At 34.3% G+C, this 19243-nt stretch overlaps 1 protein-coding gene across 3 annotated transcripts in view; it reads right to left on the reverse strand.

The window, feature by feature from the left end:
• ERCC8 (ERCC excision repair 8, CSA ubiquitin ligase complex subunit) overlaps positions 1-19243 on the reverse strand; it is a 70153-nt gene that overhangs the window by 38090 nt on the left and 12820 nt on the right. For 2 of the 3 annotated variants that reach the window (XM_059916431.1, XM_059916430.1), the window contains exons 2-4: positions 18869-18964; positions 13765-13866; positions 10054-10177 (exon numbers count right to left, since the gene is read on the reverse strand). In XM_059916431.1, the coding sequence (XP_059772414.1) occupies positions 10054-10177; positions 13765-13866; positions 18869-18964 (322 nt within the window). Of the gene's footprint in view, positions 1-10053; positions 10178-13764; positions 13867-18868; positions 18965-19243 lie in introns of those variants that run through there. The other variant, XM_059916433.1, reaches the window with a different exon arrangement.

Here is a 19243-nt window from a genome sequence, read left to right on the forward strand (position 1 = left end):
CTCCATTCTAGTGGACTTCAGCATCTACACAGATGATGTAGCCAGTACTCTGCCTCTCAGTGCCATACAACCTCAGCTACCACACCCAGGATAGTCGCATCACCTAGAACTGCTTCTCCTTTAAAATCACCTATTTCAGTTATATATGACCAAATTTTGTATCATTTCAGCTCCCCCCCCCCCCCCCGCCCAGCTACCTACAAGACACCCAAATAAAGCCCAGAAGTCCCATCAGTTCCTTTCTTCACTTCTTTTCCTTCTTCAGCTTGGATTCCAAGTTTCAATACTTCAACTGCCAATATCTTTGATGTTATCATTGCATTTGTCAAGAACTCAACCTGACTCCAAATGTCTGCCTTCCGAGCACCTATATCCAGGTTTAACTACACCAGAGGTCAGCCAACTTCTTCTGTAAAGGGTCAGATTGTAGTCTTTGAGAACCAACTACTCATTTCTGTCACTGTAGCATCAAAGTGGCCATAGACAATAAATGAGCATGTCTGTGTTACAGTAACACTTTTTTTTTTTTTACAAAAAGAGTCCATGAGAAGCCTTGGCCCAGAGCCCAGACTTGGCCTATGGGCCGCAGTTAGTTGACCTCTGCCCTATCCAGGTGAAGAAAATCTTATAATAGAGAAGACTAGTATCACTATAAAAGATCATTCATCTCAACTGGGCTTTAGTACTGACTGCCGGTCCTACAATTTCAATAGCGTTGTCTATAAGATTTGCAGGTATTTCAAACCTTCTCCACTCTCCACAAAAATCGCCACTTCATCACTACAGGTGATCTGATCTTTCATTCCAAAGAGAAAATAGGAGCCATTCAATGAGAATTTCCTTATTGTCTTAACAACAAACTTATAAACACATTTGCTTCTGCTTATCTTTTTTCCTTCTTCATTCCTGTTATCATGAAAAAAATGATCCTTCCTCATATTTAATTTCCCCACCTGTGTTCAGATCACTTTCAGCACTGTTAGAAATCTCACGCTATACATTATTGCCTCTATCTCCCGAGTATGTATAACTGCTCTCTCCCTACTGGCTCATTCCCATCAGCACTAAAACATGTTCAAGTCTCTTTCATTGTAACAGCACTCCCCTCCCCAAGACAAAAAAACAAAATCCTTTTCACCCAAATTCCTCCTAATTAATCTTCTTCCTCCCCCTTTAAATCCAAATTTTGGCTGTCTCTAATTTCTTATCTCATGTATTTCTCAACTCACTGCAAACTTATTTTTTATCTCCACTACTCCCGCTCTCACCGCCCTGCCAATACCACTGATTACCTTCTATCACCAAATGTAGTCTTCATCTTACCTAATCTGTCAGTAGCATTCAACACAGCTGACTATTCTACCTTCGTTAAGACAGTCTCTTCCACTGGCTTCCATTATATCACATACTCCTGATTTCCCTCTTATTCTCGCTGGCTAGGCCTTTTCATTGTCTTCTGTAGGCTTTGTTGTTCCTTCTCCTGTCCTATTAACCTTCCTCAAGGTTTTGTTCCACGCACTCCTCTCTTCAACTGCCACCTATATCCTAGTGACTCACAAATCTATATTTTCAGTTTAGACCACATTCCCGAATTCCACCTATGTATAGCTCAATTCCTGGATTATCTCCACTTGGCTCTACACCTTAAAGTTAAATAGAGAAGACTCTAGAGAAGACATTCCTCTAAGCCACATCATATGCTCAAGCTATTAAAACATGCTCATGGAAAACTGAGATGAAGGTATGAAAAGTACCTAATATATACATTAATAGGAAAAACTAATGATGGGAGTAGAGGATGGAGAAAAGGACAGTATCTTGCCTTCCTTATTTTTCTTTATACATAGCAGATGCACAATTGTTTCTTACTGAATGCTTTCAAATTATTATCAATAAAATATTGTCATACATTTATTTCAAACAGAATTATGAACTCATGGAATACTGTTTTAAGTTAGCAAAACATTTATGTTTTAAAGAAAATTTAAATCCAAGATGTCAGAGTTTTAATAGAAGCCAATGTTAAGGAAAGAAAATGTAAATGTATGGCTTATTAATTTTTAATTAATTAAATTAAAAAATTTTAATTAAAAGCCATACTTTTAAATGAAGTGTAACATACAGAAAAGTACACAAAAATCATAAGTATACAGCTCAATTAATTTTCACAAAGTGAATTTTCACAAAGTAATGACCACCTGTATTGAAAAACAGAACATTACAAACATTACAAATACCCCAGAAGGCTCCTTAGAACCCCCTTACAAATCTCACCAAGAAAGATAACCATCATATAGGCCTCTATCATCATTAGATTAGTTTTGTCTATTTTTGAACCTCCTATAAAGGGAATTATATATTAGGTACTCTTTAGTTTTTGGTTATTTTATCTAATATTATATAAGAGTCATACATTTTGTTAATACAGAAGTGTTCCCTTGTCATTGTAGGAGAGTACTCCAATGTAAAATTTGCCAGATTTCATTTGGCTGTTAATGGACATTTGAGTTGTTTCCAGTTTTTGGTTATCATCAACAGTGCTGCTATGAACATTCTTACAAATATCCTTTAGTACACATATACATGCATTTATATACCCAAAAGTGTAACTGCTGGGTCAGAGGATATGCACATATTTGGCTTCAGTCAATACCAAATATCTGTACCAATTTGTGATCTCATCAGCAACATATGTAACTGTTATCATCAACCTCTTTTAAGTTTGGCCATTCTGGAGGGTACAGAGAGGTATCTCATTATGTATTTAAATAACACATCCAGGTGCACAATTAATAAAGTTGAACACTTTTATTTATTGGCTATTTGGATATCCTCTTTCTTGAAGTGCCTATTCAAGTGTTTTGCCTATTTTTCTATAGGACTGTTTTAATTTTTGTTGATTATATAATCTGTACATCAGTCCTTTTTCAAACATATGCATATGTCAGATATATCATCTCCCATTCCATGGCTTACATTTACACTTTTGTAATAGTGTTTTTTGATGACTAGAGATTCCTAATTCTAATGTACCTCAATTTATCTATCTCTGCCTTTTTGGTTTGTATTTTTTGTGTCTTTAACTGTCATAAGCAACAAACACATTTTCTTTTTTCATCTTTAAGTTGTATCATTTTATCTTTCACATTTATACTTGTAATCCACCTGAAATTGACTTTTGTGTCTGGTGTGAGGTAAGGGTCAAAACTAGTTTTTAAATATGGATACCTAGTTCATCCAGCACCATTTATGAAAAAGGTTATCTTTTCCCCAATTCACTGCAGTGTTATTTTTATCATAAACCAAATCATTACACAGCTATGGGTGTGTTTCTTGATTCTCTATCCTGTTCTCCTGTGTGTGTTTATTTTCACTTGTACCAATATCACACTGCCTTGATTAGTGTAATTAATTTATGGTAAAGTCTTGGTTACAGGTGGTGAAGTCCTCAAGATTCATTCTTCTTCAGGAGCACCTTGTCCCTCTGCATTTCCATATATATTATACATTAGAATTACCTAGTCAATTTCCACAAAAGAATTCTGCAAAGATTTTGATCAGAAATGCATTGATTCCATAGATCATACTGGGTAAAATCATTATCTTTATAATATTAAGCCTTCTAATTCTTTTTTTTAAAAAACTTATTTATTTATTTATTTATTTATTATTTTTATGGCTGTGTTGGGTCTTCGTTTCTGTGCGAGGGCTTTCTCTAGTTGCGGCAAGTGGGGGCCACTCCTCATTGCGATGCGCGGGCCTCTCACTATCACGACCTCTCTTGTTGCGGAGCACAGGCTCCAGACGCACAGGCTCAGTAATTGTGGCTCACGGGCCCAGTTGCTCCACGGCATGTGGGATCTTCCCAGATCAGGGCTCGAACCCGTGTCCCCTGCATTGGCAGGCAGATTCCCAACCACTGCGCCACCAGGGAAGCCCAAGCCTTCTAATTCTTTTCCTTCTTTTTCTTTTTAGAATTGAGGTATAGTTGATATACAATAACAAAGTGATTCACAGTTTTTAAAGGCTACATTCCATTTATGGTTATTATAAAATATTCGTCATATTCCCTGTGTTGTAATATATATCCTTGTACCTTTCTTATTTTATACATAGTAGTTTGTACCTCTTAATCCCCTATGCCTATCTTGCCCCTCCCTCTTTCCCTCTCCTCACTGTGGTAACCATTAGTTTGTTCTCTATAACTGTGAGTCTGTTTCTTTCTTGTTATATTCACTAGCTTGTTGTACTTTTTAGATTCCACATATAAGTGATATCATACAGTGTTTGTTTTTCTCTGTATGACTTATTTCACTTAGTATAATACTCTCCATGTCCATGCATTTGATGCAAATGGCAAAATTTCATTCTTTTTTTCATGACTGAGTAGTATTCCATTGTATACACCACATCTCCATTATCCATTCATCTGTTGATGGGCAGTTGGGTTGCTTCCATATCTTGGCAATTGTAAATAATGCTGCTATGAACATTGGGATACAAGTATCATTCTGAATTAGTGCTTTTTTTTTTCCCCAGGAGTGGAACTGCTGGGTCATATGGTAGTTCTATTTTCAGTTTTTTGAGAAACCTCCATAATATTTTCCTCAGTGGCTGCACCAATTTACATTCCCACCAATAGCACCCGAGGGTTCTCTTTTCTCCACATCCTCACTAACATTTGTTATTTGTGGTCTTTTTGATGATAACCATTCTGACAGGTGTGAGGTGATATCTCATTGTGGTTTTAATTTGCATTTCTCTGATGATTAATGATGTTCAGCATCTTTTCATGTGCCTGTTGGCCAGCTGTATGTCTTCTTTGGAAAAATGTCTATTCAGGTCTTCTAACCATCTTTTAATCAGGCTTGTTTTTTTGATGTTCAGCTGAATGAATTGTCTATATATGTGAATATTAACCCCTTATCAGTTATATCATTTGCAAATATTTTCTCCCATTCTGTAGTTTGTCTTTTTGTTTTGTTTATGGCTTTCTTTGCTGTGCAAAAGCTTCAAGTTTAATTAAGTCCCATTTGTTTATATTTGCTCTTATTGCTTTGCTTTAGGAGATAGATGCAAAAAAAAAAATTGGTATGATTTATGTCGAGAATGTTCTGCCTGTGCTTTCTTTTAGTTTAATGGTTTCCAGCCTTACATTAAGGTCTTTGATCCATTTTGAGTTTATTTTTGTATATGGTGTTAGAGAATGTTTTAATTTCATTCCTTTACTTGTGGCTGTCCAGTTTTCCCAGCACCAGTTATTGAAGAGACTCTCCTTTCTTTTCTTTTTTTTGGCCATGCCACAGGGCTTGTGTGATCTTAGTTCCCCGAGCAGGAATTGAACCTGGGCCCTCGGCAGTGAGAGTGCGGAGTCCTAATCACTGGATCACTAGGGAATTGCCAAGACTGTCTTTTCTGCATTGTATACTCTTGTCTCCTTTGTCATAGATTAATTGACTATAAGGGCATGGGTTTATTTCTGGGCTCTCCATTCTGTTCCACTGATCTACATATCTGTTTTTATGCCAGTACCATACTGTTTTGATTACTGTAGCTTTGTAGTATAGTCTGAAGTCAGGGTGCGTGATTCGTCTAGTTCTGTTCTTTCTGAAGATTGTTTTGGCTATTCAGGGTCTTTTGTGTTTCCATACAAATTTTAAAATTATTTGTTCTAGTTCTGTGAAAAATGCCCTCAGTATTTTGACAGGGATTGCAATGAATCTGTAGATTGCTTTTGGTTGTATGTTCATTTTAACAATAATTAATTGTTAATTCTTCTAATCAATATACATGGTATATATTTCCATCTGTTTGTGTGTTCTTCAATTTATTTCATCAGTGTCTTATAGTTTTCTGAGTGCAGGTCTTTTACTTAAGTAGGTTTATTCCCAGGTATTTTAATTTTTGATGCGATTATAAATGGAATTGTTCCTTAATTACTCTTTCCGAAAATTCATTGTTAGTGTACAGAAATGCAACAGGTTTCTGTATATTAATTTTGTTTCTGGCAACTTTACTGGAATTCATTGATGAGCTCTAGTAGTTTTCTGGCGGTGTCTTTAGGATTTTCTATGTATAGTATCGTGTCATCTGCAAACAGTGACAGTTTTACTTCTTTTCCAGTTTGGATTCCTTCTATTTCTTTTCCTTCTCTGATTGCCATGCCTAGGACTTCCAAAACTATGTTGAATAAAAGTGGCGAGAGTGTGAATGTGACATATCCCACCATTTATGTAGGTCTTAATTTCTCTCAATAATATTCTATAGTTTTCTGTGTAGTGTTGAGTGGTCTTGTACACTTTTCAATTTCTTACTAGGTATATGATGACTTGTGCTGCAATTATAAACTACATTACTCTTGAAATTTCATTTTATAATTCTTTGTGCCTGGAATTCAGATACAACTGACCTTATATTCAGCAACTTTGCTGAATTTTCTTATATTATAATTTGGCTAAAGTTTCCTTTGGATTTTCCATGTTCGTAATCATGTAATCTGTAAATGCCAGTTTAAGGAATTTCCCTTTTATTCCTACTATGTTAGGAATTTAAAAAAAATCATGAATGGGTATTGACTTATATTAAGAAGTATTCATTATTTTCCTCAATAAACTGGGTATAGAGCGAATGTACCTCAACATAATAAAGGCCATATATGACAAGCTCATAGCTAACATCATACTCAACAGTTAAAAGCTGAAAGCTTTTCCTCTAATATCAGGGAGAAGAGAAGGATGCCCACCCTTGCCACTTTTATTCAACATAGTGCTGGAAGTCCTAGCCAGAGCAATTAAGCAAGAAAAAGAAATAACAGGCATCCAAACTGGAATGGAAAAAGTAAAATTGTCTCTATCTGCAGATGAAATTATATTATACATAGAAAACCTTAAAGACTTCACCAAAAAACTGTTAGAACAAACAAATTCAGTAAAGTTGCAGGATTCAAAATGTTAAAAAAAATCAGTTGCATTTCTATACACTAATAATGAACTATCAGAAGGAGAAATTAAGAAAAAAATCTCATTTACAACTGCAGCATAAAGAATAAAATACCTAGAAATAAATTTAACTAGGGAGGTAAAAGGTGTACACTGAAAACTATAAGACACTGAGGAAAGAAGCTGAAGACACAAATAAATGAAAAGATATTCCATACCAGTGGATTGAAAGAAATAACAATGTTAATATGTCCACAGCACCCAAAACAATCTATAAATTCAGTGCAATCTCTACCAAATTCTCAATGGCATTTTTCATAGAAATAGGAAAGAATAATCTGAAATTTGTATGGAACAACAAAAGGCCCCGAATTGCTAAAACAATCTTGAGAAAGAAGAACAAAGCTGGAGGCATCACACTTTCTGATTTCAGACTTTACAGCAGTCCCCTTCTTATCTGTATTTCACTTTCCTTGGTTTCAGTTATCTGAGGTCAACTGTGGTCTGAAAATATTAAATGGAAAATTACAGAAGTAAATAATTCATAAGTTTTAAATAATACACTGTTCTGAGGAGCATGATGAAATCTTGCTTGTCCCACCTGGATGTGAATCATCCCTTTGTTCTGTGTATCCATACCATATATGCTACCCACACATGAGTATAGGAAAAAATATAGTATATACAGGGTTGGTATATACTATAACTATGGTAATTTGATAGTATCCGTGGTTTCAGGCACTCAGTGGGTCTTGGAATGTATCCCACATGGATAAGGGGGGACTACTGCATTACAAAGCTATAGTAATCAAAACATTATGGTACTGGCATAAAAACAGACACACAGATCAATGGACCAGAAAAGACAGTCCAGAAATAAAGCCAGGCATATATGGTCAATTATTTTACGACAAAGGAACTAAGAATATACAACGGGGAAAGGATAGTTTCTTCAATAAATGATGTTGGGAAAACTGAACAACCATATGCAAAAGAATGAAATTGGACCACTATCTTACACCATGCACATAACTTAACTCAGAATGGACTAAAGACTTGAACGTAAGACCTGAAACCATAAAACTCCTAGAAGAAAACATTGACAGTGGTCTTGGTGAAGACTGTTTGGATTTGATACCAAAATCAAAGGCAACAAAAGCAAAAATAAACAAATGGAACTACAGCAAATTAAAAACCTTCTGCACAGCAAAGGAAACCATAAACAGTATGAAAAAGCAACCTGAAGAATGGGAGAAAATATTTGAAAATCATGTTAAAGGGTTAATATCCAAAATATATAAAGAACTCATACAACTCAGTAGCAAAAAACCCAAACAATCCAAATAAAAAATGGGCAGAGGACATGAAGACATTTTTCCAAAAATATAAGAATGGCCGAAATGAACATGAAAAGGTGTTCAATATCACTAATCATCAGGAAACTGCAAATCAAAACCACAATGAGGTATCACCTCACATCTGTTAAAATGTCTATTATCAAAAAGAGATAAGTGTTGGTGCGGATATGGAGAAAAGGAAACCCTTGTGACTGTTAGTGGGAATGTAAATTGGCGCAGCCATCATGAAAGACAATATGGGGTTCCTCAAAAAATTTAAAATAGAACCATATGATCCAGCAATCCCACTTCTGGGTATATATCTGAAGGAAATAAAATCACTGTCTCAAAGAGATAGCTGCACCCTCATGTTTTTTGCAGCATTATTTATAATAGCCAAGTCATGGACACAACCTAAGTGTTCATCAACGCATAAAGGGATAAAGAAGATAACACACACACACATACACACACACAGGAATATTATTCAGCCATGAGAAAGAATGAAACCCTGACATCTGTGACAACATGGATAAACCTTGAGGGCATTATATTAAGTGAAGTCAAGCAGGCAAGGACAAATACTGTATAATATCACTTACATGTGGAATCTTAAAAAGCCAAACTGATAGAAACAGTGAATAAAGTGGTGATTACCAGGGCTGGGGGGTGGGAGAAATAGAAAGATGTTGGTTAAAGAGTATAAACTTCCAGTTATAAGATGAATAAGAGAAGGGAGAAGTTTCATAGGGAAGGGGACCTGAGGCAGGGAACATAACACATAACGTGTTCAGAAGGCAAAAGGAGATCAATTTAGTGGCAGTACATCATTTCGGTTGAAAAGAGGTAGAAGCTAAGGTTGAGAAAGTGGGAAGTGAGGTTATGGAGAACTTAGAAGGCCAGGCTGAATTTAGACAATGGAGTCACTAGAGGTTTTGTGTTGAGACAGGATGAAACTGCTTGATTCTGATTAATTCTGGGGTAAACTTGCTGTGGAAATGTGGAAGAAAAATAACGCAGAGAAACCAGTTAGGAGTTTTTAGGAGTAGTCTAGATGTACAGTGATGGTGAGGGAAATAGAAAAGGGAAATCTGAGAGTTTGAAGGAAGAATTGCTAAGATTTGAGGACTAAATGGATGTGACGAGCCATCATGTTCACTTCAGTTTGGAACATGTTAAGTTTGAGAAGATGACACTACATTTAAGTAAGAGAGGTTCTGAAGACAGGTGGAGACATATGGGACTAGAGCTCAGGGAAAAAATTAGCATGAGAAAGAAATATAAATTTGATCAAATATAAAAACTATTATCTACTGTCTACCTTTACTAAGCTATAATATTAATAACTTTCTTTTCCTTTAAGTCTTTAGGCCAATAGGAGATAAATCCAATTTTCTTCCCTACACCACTAGACCATAGTAGTTTTTGAATAATAAAGCAAATAATAATAATAGCTAATGGTTTTTGAGCACTTACTATATGCTAGGCACTGTTCCAGGTACTTTACATATATTGACCTATTTAATCCTCACAACCATTCTATAAGGTACAATCATTACCCCCTTTACGGATAAATAGAGAGGTTCAGACAAATATCACATAGATAGTCAGCAGCAGAACCAAGATACGAACTCACGCACTCTAGCTCTCCTTAACTACTATACTAATTTCACATCTAACATATATGACATCTTAGCAAATAATCACACTAAAATGGTTTAGGATTAAGTTCTCATTTATCGCACAGAGCAATTTGGAAAAGTTTTTAACATACTTACTTGTAAAGTATTTGTATCCCATACTTTCAGAGTTTTATCAAATGAGCTTGATGTGAACATGCCAGTGTCATGAGGATACCACTGTACAGTCTCCACACTGTACTTGTGAACATCAGGATGGCTTCTACAAAACAGTAATCAAAATTTAGAGATAACTGATTTATTTGAGTTTCAAAACTGATACTATATTCACAAGTAGCAGTCTCAGGAACGATGATATGAATGGCCAAACCTAGATCACATGCCACGTCCTAGCTGTCTAGAGAAAGAGAATATCTAGGCATCTCTAGTTTTAACCTTTCACAGTATGATGCGGAGGCCTGCTTCCTACTAAGGCTCATAAAATGAGAGACTTCTGATTTCAATACCATATCCTGGAGGGATCAGCCAGCTACACTGGACCGCTTCAGGGAGACAGTGATTTTTCCTTACTGGAAGAGATACTTATTCTGGTTTTGGATTTGCTTTTCCTGGCCATCATTTTATCAACACCATCATTCTGAGAATTGTTGCCTCACATACCTCCATGGTGTCCCACACAGTATTGTTTCTGATTAAGAACCTTACTTATACAACAAAAGAATGCAACTGGTAGATGCCCATGAGATTCACTACTCTTATGTAACACATCACCCATAGAATCATGATCTGTTGAAGACTCAGTTATGACATCAGTTACAATATACCACCTTGTGATGATGATGTGCTATCCTGAAGGATACAGTATATGCTCTGAGCCAGTGATCAGCACAGTATGTGTCCTTTACTGAATCTTAATTCAAAGACACTGGCTGTTTAGGAACACTTAAGAGACAATGGTGGCACATTTCAACACCAACTGTATACTTAATATCAGGAATTATTGTAGATGTGAGATAGTGGTAGTGGGGTTATGCTTATAAAACACCTTTTACCTTTTAGAGATACAAATAATTGTGAATGAAATGATATCCTTCTGAGATTTGCTTCAAAATAATCCTCAGAGTAGGTGGGTAGGTTGGGGTAAAGATAAAACAAGACTGGTTATGACTGATAGCTGCTGAAGCTGGGTGATGGGTACACAGTTTATTATACTACTATTTTCATGTATGTTAGAAATTTTCAGTAAGATAAAAGTAAACAGAAGACTACTGCAACCCTATGCAGATAGGACCATCATGAGTTCTGATTCCTTAAGGTGAAGGTTTGGATCACAATACAGAATAAAGGGCCTTGACACATGTGGTGCTACCTGAAGACCTCAAGCTGGCCTTGAGACAGCTGCAAAAAAGGACTGTAGTACCTATTCATATTTCCTTACTTTCTATGTCATGTATATATGTATATATATTAACTAATTTCCTCTTTCTTTCCTCTTTTTCTTACCTCCATTATTTTATATAGGTTAACTATACAATTGAGCCCACAGGTTGCATAATCCTGATATAAGATCACGTAAAACCAGTGGAAAAATAGACATCATCCTGAACTGGAGATGGATGTGGTAAATAAATAGACTTAGGGTCATAGCTCTTTGGGGAAGGGGATAATTACATTTTTTTGTCAAATAATGGATACTTGCAGTAGATCAGGCTGAAACTTTTTTTTTTAAAAGGAAGGGTAGGTATGGGAAGAAAGGTATACACTGATATTGGACAGCCAAATGTGTGGACTGTAGTGGACATGCGCCCTTTTCTTGGCTGAACATCCAAACTTCCTTTTGGGGGGAAATTCCCTTTGTTTTGTTGAAAGACAGTGCCTTGCCTCTTGTTACATAAAGCAAGGGGCTCCAGATATTCTCTTTCCCTTGCCCTTGGCAGTGGGGGCATGAACATGTGTCCTGGGCTTCATCAATACTGCCTGGGACTCTAATAAAACTCCAGCTAGTAATGCAAACCAAGGATAGTTAGCAATTATTCATAGCTGTGGAGTTGAGAATCTGTGTTTGTGACATGTAGCAGAACCCAAACTAAATTGTTCCTGTGGTGTGACCTTGACTGTGTTCTCTTGTCCTAGTTTCTCTTGCTTTTCTGCTCATTTTCTACATTTGATTCTTCCACCTTCCTGCCATTATGTGAGATATTTTATTGGAATTTCTTTCCAATAAATTTCTGCTTAAGATAAACAGAACTGATTTCTGTCTGTTCCTAAGAATCTACACAGAGATTTTTTCAGTTTTAAATAAAATAAATCTTTAATGTAGTGATCACAAATAAAAGCTCATTTATATTTTAGATTTTAAAATAGGACATTTTATTGTATTGTATTATTCTCTTACTATGTATGATCTGTCATTCTCATTCACATTTAATAAAAATTTGGGTACAGGAATCTTTTTGGTGCTCAGAACAAACACATTAAGTAAAGCAAAAATAAATATCAGGAAACAGTCTAAGCCACATTAACTTAGAAACAATTTTTATTGAAATTACTTTTTAAAGTTAGATTATAAAGTCTTTGAATGTAAAATGCTACTTTAACTCATTTTGTAAAGATGCTTATATGCTCATTTACCAAAGTCATGGTTTTGAAGTTAAGAGTTTGAATCTAAGAAGAAAGTCATAATAAAGTAAGATTGATGTCCTAAGCATTTACTTGACATCACACACCAGAAAAGCAAATCATAGCCACTCATGGAATAACATTACATAGCATGTGGTATATACAAAAATATTATTTTAACAGTGTTAAAACGATAGCTAAGATAAAATAAGACAAAGATGAATTAAACTAATTAATGACTGTCTTACACTTTAGAATTTAGATTTTTTGTTTGTTTGTTTGGTGGGAGTGGAGAGAATATAAAATGGTATAAGCCTCTTAGGAACCAAGTTCCAGAGTACTTGAAGTGGTATCTTGTTTTGTACCAAGTGTATCTATAATTATATTGCTTCCTATTTATATAGTGGCTTTACAATTTTTAATATGCTTTTTAAAAGATAGTATTTCATTTAAGTCTTACAGAAAACTTACAAGAGTAACAGGGCAAGTATAATTATCTCTAAGACAAAATAGTTTTGTCAGAGGCTCAGAGAAAGTTTCCTTAAATCTGTATTTCCAAAGTGAAGCACCAGAGCCAAGAAACATTTGTAAATCTCCTCACAAATATTCCATGAACTTATGCATCTATCTAGTGCTTTGGGAACAGCTTTAATACAGAGTGGTTGCTGATATGAATGTTCATGAAGTTTTTCCTCTTGAAAACATTTTTTCGACACCTATTCTCTATGTTAATTCAAGGACTCCTCAAAATCAGATCAAATACAGGAAATGAAAAAGAATTAAGTGATGATTATGAACAAATTAAAACAAAATCACAAAACACTTTATTAAAAACTTAAAAATAATTCTCACAAGATTGGAAAGCCAGTAAATAGTCAAAAAATTCAAGACAGAGAAGTATGTTAAGTTAGGCAGCTTTGAGTAAATAGAGAGGTAAGGAAGGGGTGTGTGTGTGTGTGTGTGTGTGATTGTTAGTACATTTATGGCTTCTAGCTGTTAATCTTTTTGTTCTATTAATCACAGTTGAAAAATCTAATTTGTGTTTATATTTAGCTGGAAAGACTCAAATGAGTCTTATGCTAAGTAGTCTAAAAACTAAAATTAGTTACTGAGGTGTGCTATGTAGGTGGAGAACAAAAAGAACATAATCAAAAGTTTTTTCATGTTTTGCATTTGATACAAAAATACTCAAATGTTTATAAGTTTATGAATTACATTTTTAATACACACCTGCCAATGGAACACACTGCTTTACATGTGTAATAAGGTTGTCTGCTGGAGTTCTCAAGATCATAAAGCACAATCACACCATCTGAACCACCTGATAACATGCTAATAATAAAAAAAGTTCACATTAATTTATCATTTTATATAGTCCATTTATGACTATGTATTTCTGAAAATTACTGATCTACAAACTCAAATTTATTATGCCCATAAATACAGAGTAAATCTTCATTAGTATAGACCGAAATAAACTAAAATTTTTAACCTAATGTTTGTGGAAGAATGAATATAGAAAGATTCAATCTGTGATCAGTTAAAATTTACCTTCATGATTCCAAAAAGAAAGGACAGTAGAAAGAAGATGGCAAAAGATACTTCTTATTTAAGGAAGTGAAATATTACAGAGTCATTTTAAATGGCCTAGTTATAAATGGAATCAGACAGACCAGTTATTACTGATGCTAGCTATCTGACCCTGGGCAAGTTACTTCACCTAAGGTTTTTCATTTGTGAAAAGTGGGACATTTTCACCTAAATCATAAAGTTGATATAAAGATAAGTCATATGCAAAGGCCTTTTATACTGCCTGGCAAAAAATAGGGGATCCCTAAGTGTTAAGATTTCTTCCCTCCATTATGAATGCATTTACTCAACTCATTCAATTTTGAGCTTCTGCAATATGCTAGGCATTATGCCAATTCAACTATGAACAAGACAGGCATGATTCCTGACTCCCCAGTTTACAATCTAATAGGGAAAACACATAGATTTGTGAATTTAATTTATATATCTATATATGTAAATATTTATGCATCTATATAAAGTATTGCTATTTGTTAATATTACTGCTCACCATCAATTCTGGTGCTGTCTCTATTCATTCTTGTTCTGATATTATTCTCTGGTAGATTCTTAAGAAAGGCCTAATGAGAACAATACTCCCTGAATTTTTGTATGTTACTAATAATTAGTCCTTTTGTACTTGAAAATTAGTCTGGTTGGATATAAAATCCTTGACTCACATTTTATTTCCTTGAACATCTTAGAAAGGAAACTTCATTTCTTTGAGCATAAAGCTCAAAATCAAAGTCTGGTTACAATATGATTCTCTTTCCCTTATATGTAGTTTCAGATTTTATTCATTCTAAGAATGTTTCCTTAGATTATAGTTTTAGTCTTTATTCCATTCTCTTCTTTTGGGTTTCTTCTCTGGAAACTCCTATTATATGTATGTTAGATCTTCTTTGCCTATCTTCTACATACATCTGTATCTCAAATACTTTTCCTTTCTCCATTTCTTTTTGATTTTTAAATGTTTCCTCTTATATTTTATTTGCTTGTATTCCTTATGCTTTAGTCTTCATTTCTGAAACTTTCTTTTCTAATTTTTTCTTTGAGTTTGATCATCTCATTTTTCAGTTTTTCTAATTCCTACTTATGTTACTCTTTCATACACTGTTATCTTTTAAAAATGACTTTTAGGGACTTCCCTGGCAGTCCAGTGGTTAAGACTCTGTGCTTCCACTGCAGGATGCACAGGTCTGATCCCTGATCGGGGAACTAAGATCCCACATGCCACACAGTGCAGCCAAAAAAATAAAGAAAATAAAAAACAGAAATGACTTTCAGCTAGTTTTAAAATATTAGGTTAGAGTTCTCATCTATTTTGTGGGCATATCTTTCTGGCACAACTACACTGTCTAAAGGAACATTATTCTATTTATTCTCTTTGTTCTTAAAATAATTTTGTATGGGCTTTGATCTTAATCCTATTCTTTTGCTCATTTTTATGTAAAATTAATTTTCTTAAACTTTTAAAAGGGAGGCTTCGTTTATAACAATATTTAAAATTTATATCTCTAGAACATCCTCCTCCTCTTCTTTTTCAAATAAGATGCTCAAAATATGGCAGCTAACTTTCAGAGATTTCCTGATTCTATTCACCTCCCCAATTTTTATCTGATCCATCTTTTTCCCTTGTTTCTTTCTATTGTCCCTGTACTGCTCACTTTGCATTCTATTCCAAACAGTTTCTCCTCAACGTAGGGTTCTGTCCATTAGGGCATCTTTAGGTGATTAGCTGGAGAGATTATAGGGCCTAAAGCACTCCAACCCCTTTGGGTCTTACTGTGAATCCCTTGAACAACTAGAGTACACAATTCTTTCCCAGTTTCAATGTTGTAGTCAAATTGGCTTGCTGAGCTTTCAACTAACTGTCAGTTATTTTGAGTTATCAGGTCTATTAGATGCCCCATTGGTTTTTATTGCCTCCCCTGGTATAGATGCTGATACCACACTGATTTTGTAGTTATCAGTGTTTTGCTCCCATTCATCCATATTTTGTGGTTTGTTGAGATATTTGATCACTTATATTTGCTTTAAGTGTTGTACATTGGGGTTTTATTTTGCCATCTTTAGTTTCTTTGCTATTTATAGTACAACATAAAGAGCTTGTGCCAGAAATGAACACACCTCTTTCTTCACTGAGATAGTCTTGCTACAAAAAAAAATATAGCTCATCTAAACTGTGTGCTTAGTGACTTGTACCACATTCTGGTACAAGTGCCTTACCTTGTTGTGAACCAGATACAAAGGGTTCATGAAGTAGCAGCATGTCCAAGAAGCACTGATTTATAGACTTGTTTTAAGAAAAATTCAATATCAATTTGTAGGACAATTAGGTTAATTTAAAAGTACTTCTTCAAAGTTCTTTGCTCAAATAGTCCTAAATCTTACTGATGATGGGGCAGTAAAGAAAGATAGCAAGTAATGCCATGCTGAAGGTTTTTTTTTTTAATACTCAGCATTAGCTTCATTACAAAATTTTGTGGTTCAGTTACTCATTGTGTATACAGAGAAATCTTTGTAAATTTTAACAACTACAGCTTTTATTTTGGTTGATAACATGTTGCAGCTTGTTTCAACAGTTTTGAGTTACATGTGTACCATAACAATTCCAAAAACATTTTGCTGCATATTTGTACTTCGTGAAATACTGTTTTTAACCATGGCATTACATGTACTATCAATGTAAAAACAATTGTTTTCAAAGCTGAACTTTTAGACTTAACTTAAATTGTATTTACAATAACATAAGATGTTTCATCTTTGCTAGAATGACTTCCAAAAGCTTTCCTTTGATTACATTAATTGGGTGAAAAATTGAATATTATTGTAATTAATGGACTTTGTAGTTGAAGTATCTGATGGCAATGATGTTACTTAATTCTACAATTATTATCCTGCTAATAAAGTGAACACAGTAAAAGACAGGACTTGATGTTTTTATGTGGACAAGAAAACTCGGTACCAAAGATGCATGGAATTAACTCAGAAGAATTTAGAAGACATAAAAGAAAATCCAAGCTTCACAGGATGATATACAAATGTACTTTATGTAGTTGCATTTGTTAAAATGTTGTTTTCAGATAGACTTCTTCAATTAACTCCTAACTTTGGAAATAAATGCTTCTTTACAAGATTTATGTATTCTAGTTTTCATTCTGGTTTTCTGTGGTATCACTACAGCTCTCACAGTGTTTGGTAAATATTAACAAGTATTTTGAGCAAGTTACATGTGAATTGATTTTTCTGAGAAAAAGAAAACCTATATTTAATTTTCCATTAAACATTCATTTTGCTTTTTATTTCTCTTTCCTGCCAAAAGGGTTTAATGCAAAATACAAGTCTTAGCAAACAATGAAATAAATAGTTGTAGATTTTTACTATGCAAAAAGGGGGAAAAGGGGGAAACCACTGCAGTGAGAATCTTGACTTTTTTGTATATGCTCTGCAAAGACTCCTCAGTCTGTTATTTCTCACACATATTTAATGCACATGTAATCTATAACTTCCCACATTTCTCACTAACTCTCCCAACTGGTAGCCTACTGGATTCATGTACTTTACAGGTCAAACAACTCATCACTACCCCAAATGATTGGCTGGAGTACTGAACATTTTTTTCTACCAGCACCTAAGGCCAAAAGAAATCAGCTATCCCTTGCTGCTCATGTCTGGATTATTTTATAAGCAAATGTCCCACAGCTGTCCTTAATTGGGAGGTGTTATGTTGAGCCTGGAAAAGGTCAGGAGGAAGAAAAGAATTATCACAGGTCATCTTTTAGATTTAACTGTGTGTTAAAGTGAGCATTTGTTCACCATACATGTTTCTCATATACTACTAGGTGAGACCATGACAGAGGCTGGAAATAAAAAATGGATTTCTATTGAACCTACTCTGGCTTATTTTAATGTAAATAATTATACTTCATAATAATATAAAAATTTGGGGCAAATGCTAAACAGAACATGATAAGACAAACTTTTCTTTAGTTACTTTTACACTTGTCTTAATTATAGACCACATGAAGGGTTTTGAACTTTCTTGTAAGAGTAATGTGGGATAGATGAGTTTTAAGTGGGAGAGATGGCACATTTTTTCTAAGCACTTCAGTTGTTGTATGGAAAATGGATTGAAAGGAGTAAAACTATAGGTGATAATGCTTTTGATTAACAACAGTGGTGGCAACCATTTACAGTATGCCATGTCCTATGCTAATCATGTTATACATATTATCTCAATTAATCTTCACAACAAACTTGTTAGATATTGTTGTTACATTGTATAGCTAAGGGAACTGTGAATTAGAAAGGTTAGATAAATTGCTCAAGGCCACATAGCTGATAAATATAAAGCCAGGAGGAACTCAAACACAAGTCTGGTGTGCTTCAAACTTAATTCTCCAAAATATACTTCTGCTTTTTATATTTGTTTTCCCACTAGACTCCTTGAGAGTAACAACTCTGTTTTGAAATAGTACCTAAAGACATACCTCAGCACTTACACACTCTCTGCATCCAAAAAAGTTCAGTATTTGTTGATTTAACAATGAATATATTTATATTAAAGTAGTTTGGAAATGTTTATTTGGCAACATTTCATAGGTTCAATGTTCTGTATTTATTTGAAATTAATAATGCCAGATTTAAAATGCTACAAATTTAGAATTCTTATTAATTTGTATGAAACTTCACAAAATTAATCTGAAAGCAAGATTTTACTGGATCTCACTTAGGAACAAAAATGATTATATAATAAACTTACTATCTCCCTTCAACAGGGTCAATGTCAAGGGTGTTAACTCCACTGCCATGGATCCTTTCAACATCTCTGTCTTTGTTTAACTCCAGTCCCAAAACCCTGAAAAACATAAAAATTAAAAGGAGGAAAAGGAAAAATAAAAATTAAACAATAAGAAAGTAATTTAACATTAAAACGTCCTTATTTCACCAAAATTACATGGAGTCAAAAATCACAATAATGCTTAAATCTCCTAACATACATCCAAAGGTATTTATAGATTATTAAAGACCTTATACAAATTTTTAAAATAACAAGAGTACTAACAATTACATGTAAAGAATTTCTCCTGAAGCATTGCCTTAATTATCTTATCTCTTATTTAAAGGGTGTATTTTA

The sequence above is a fragment of the Balaenoptera ricei genome, chromosome 3 (genome assembly GCF_028023285.1).
Source record: "Balaenoptera ricei isolate mBalRic1 chromosome 3, mBalRic1.hap2, whole genome shotgun sequence".
NCBI classification, from domain to species: Eukaryota; Metazoa; Chordata; class Mammalia; order Artiodactyla; family Balaenopteridae; genus Balaenoptera; species Balaenoptera ricei.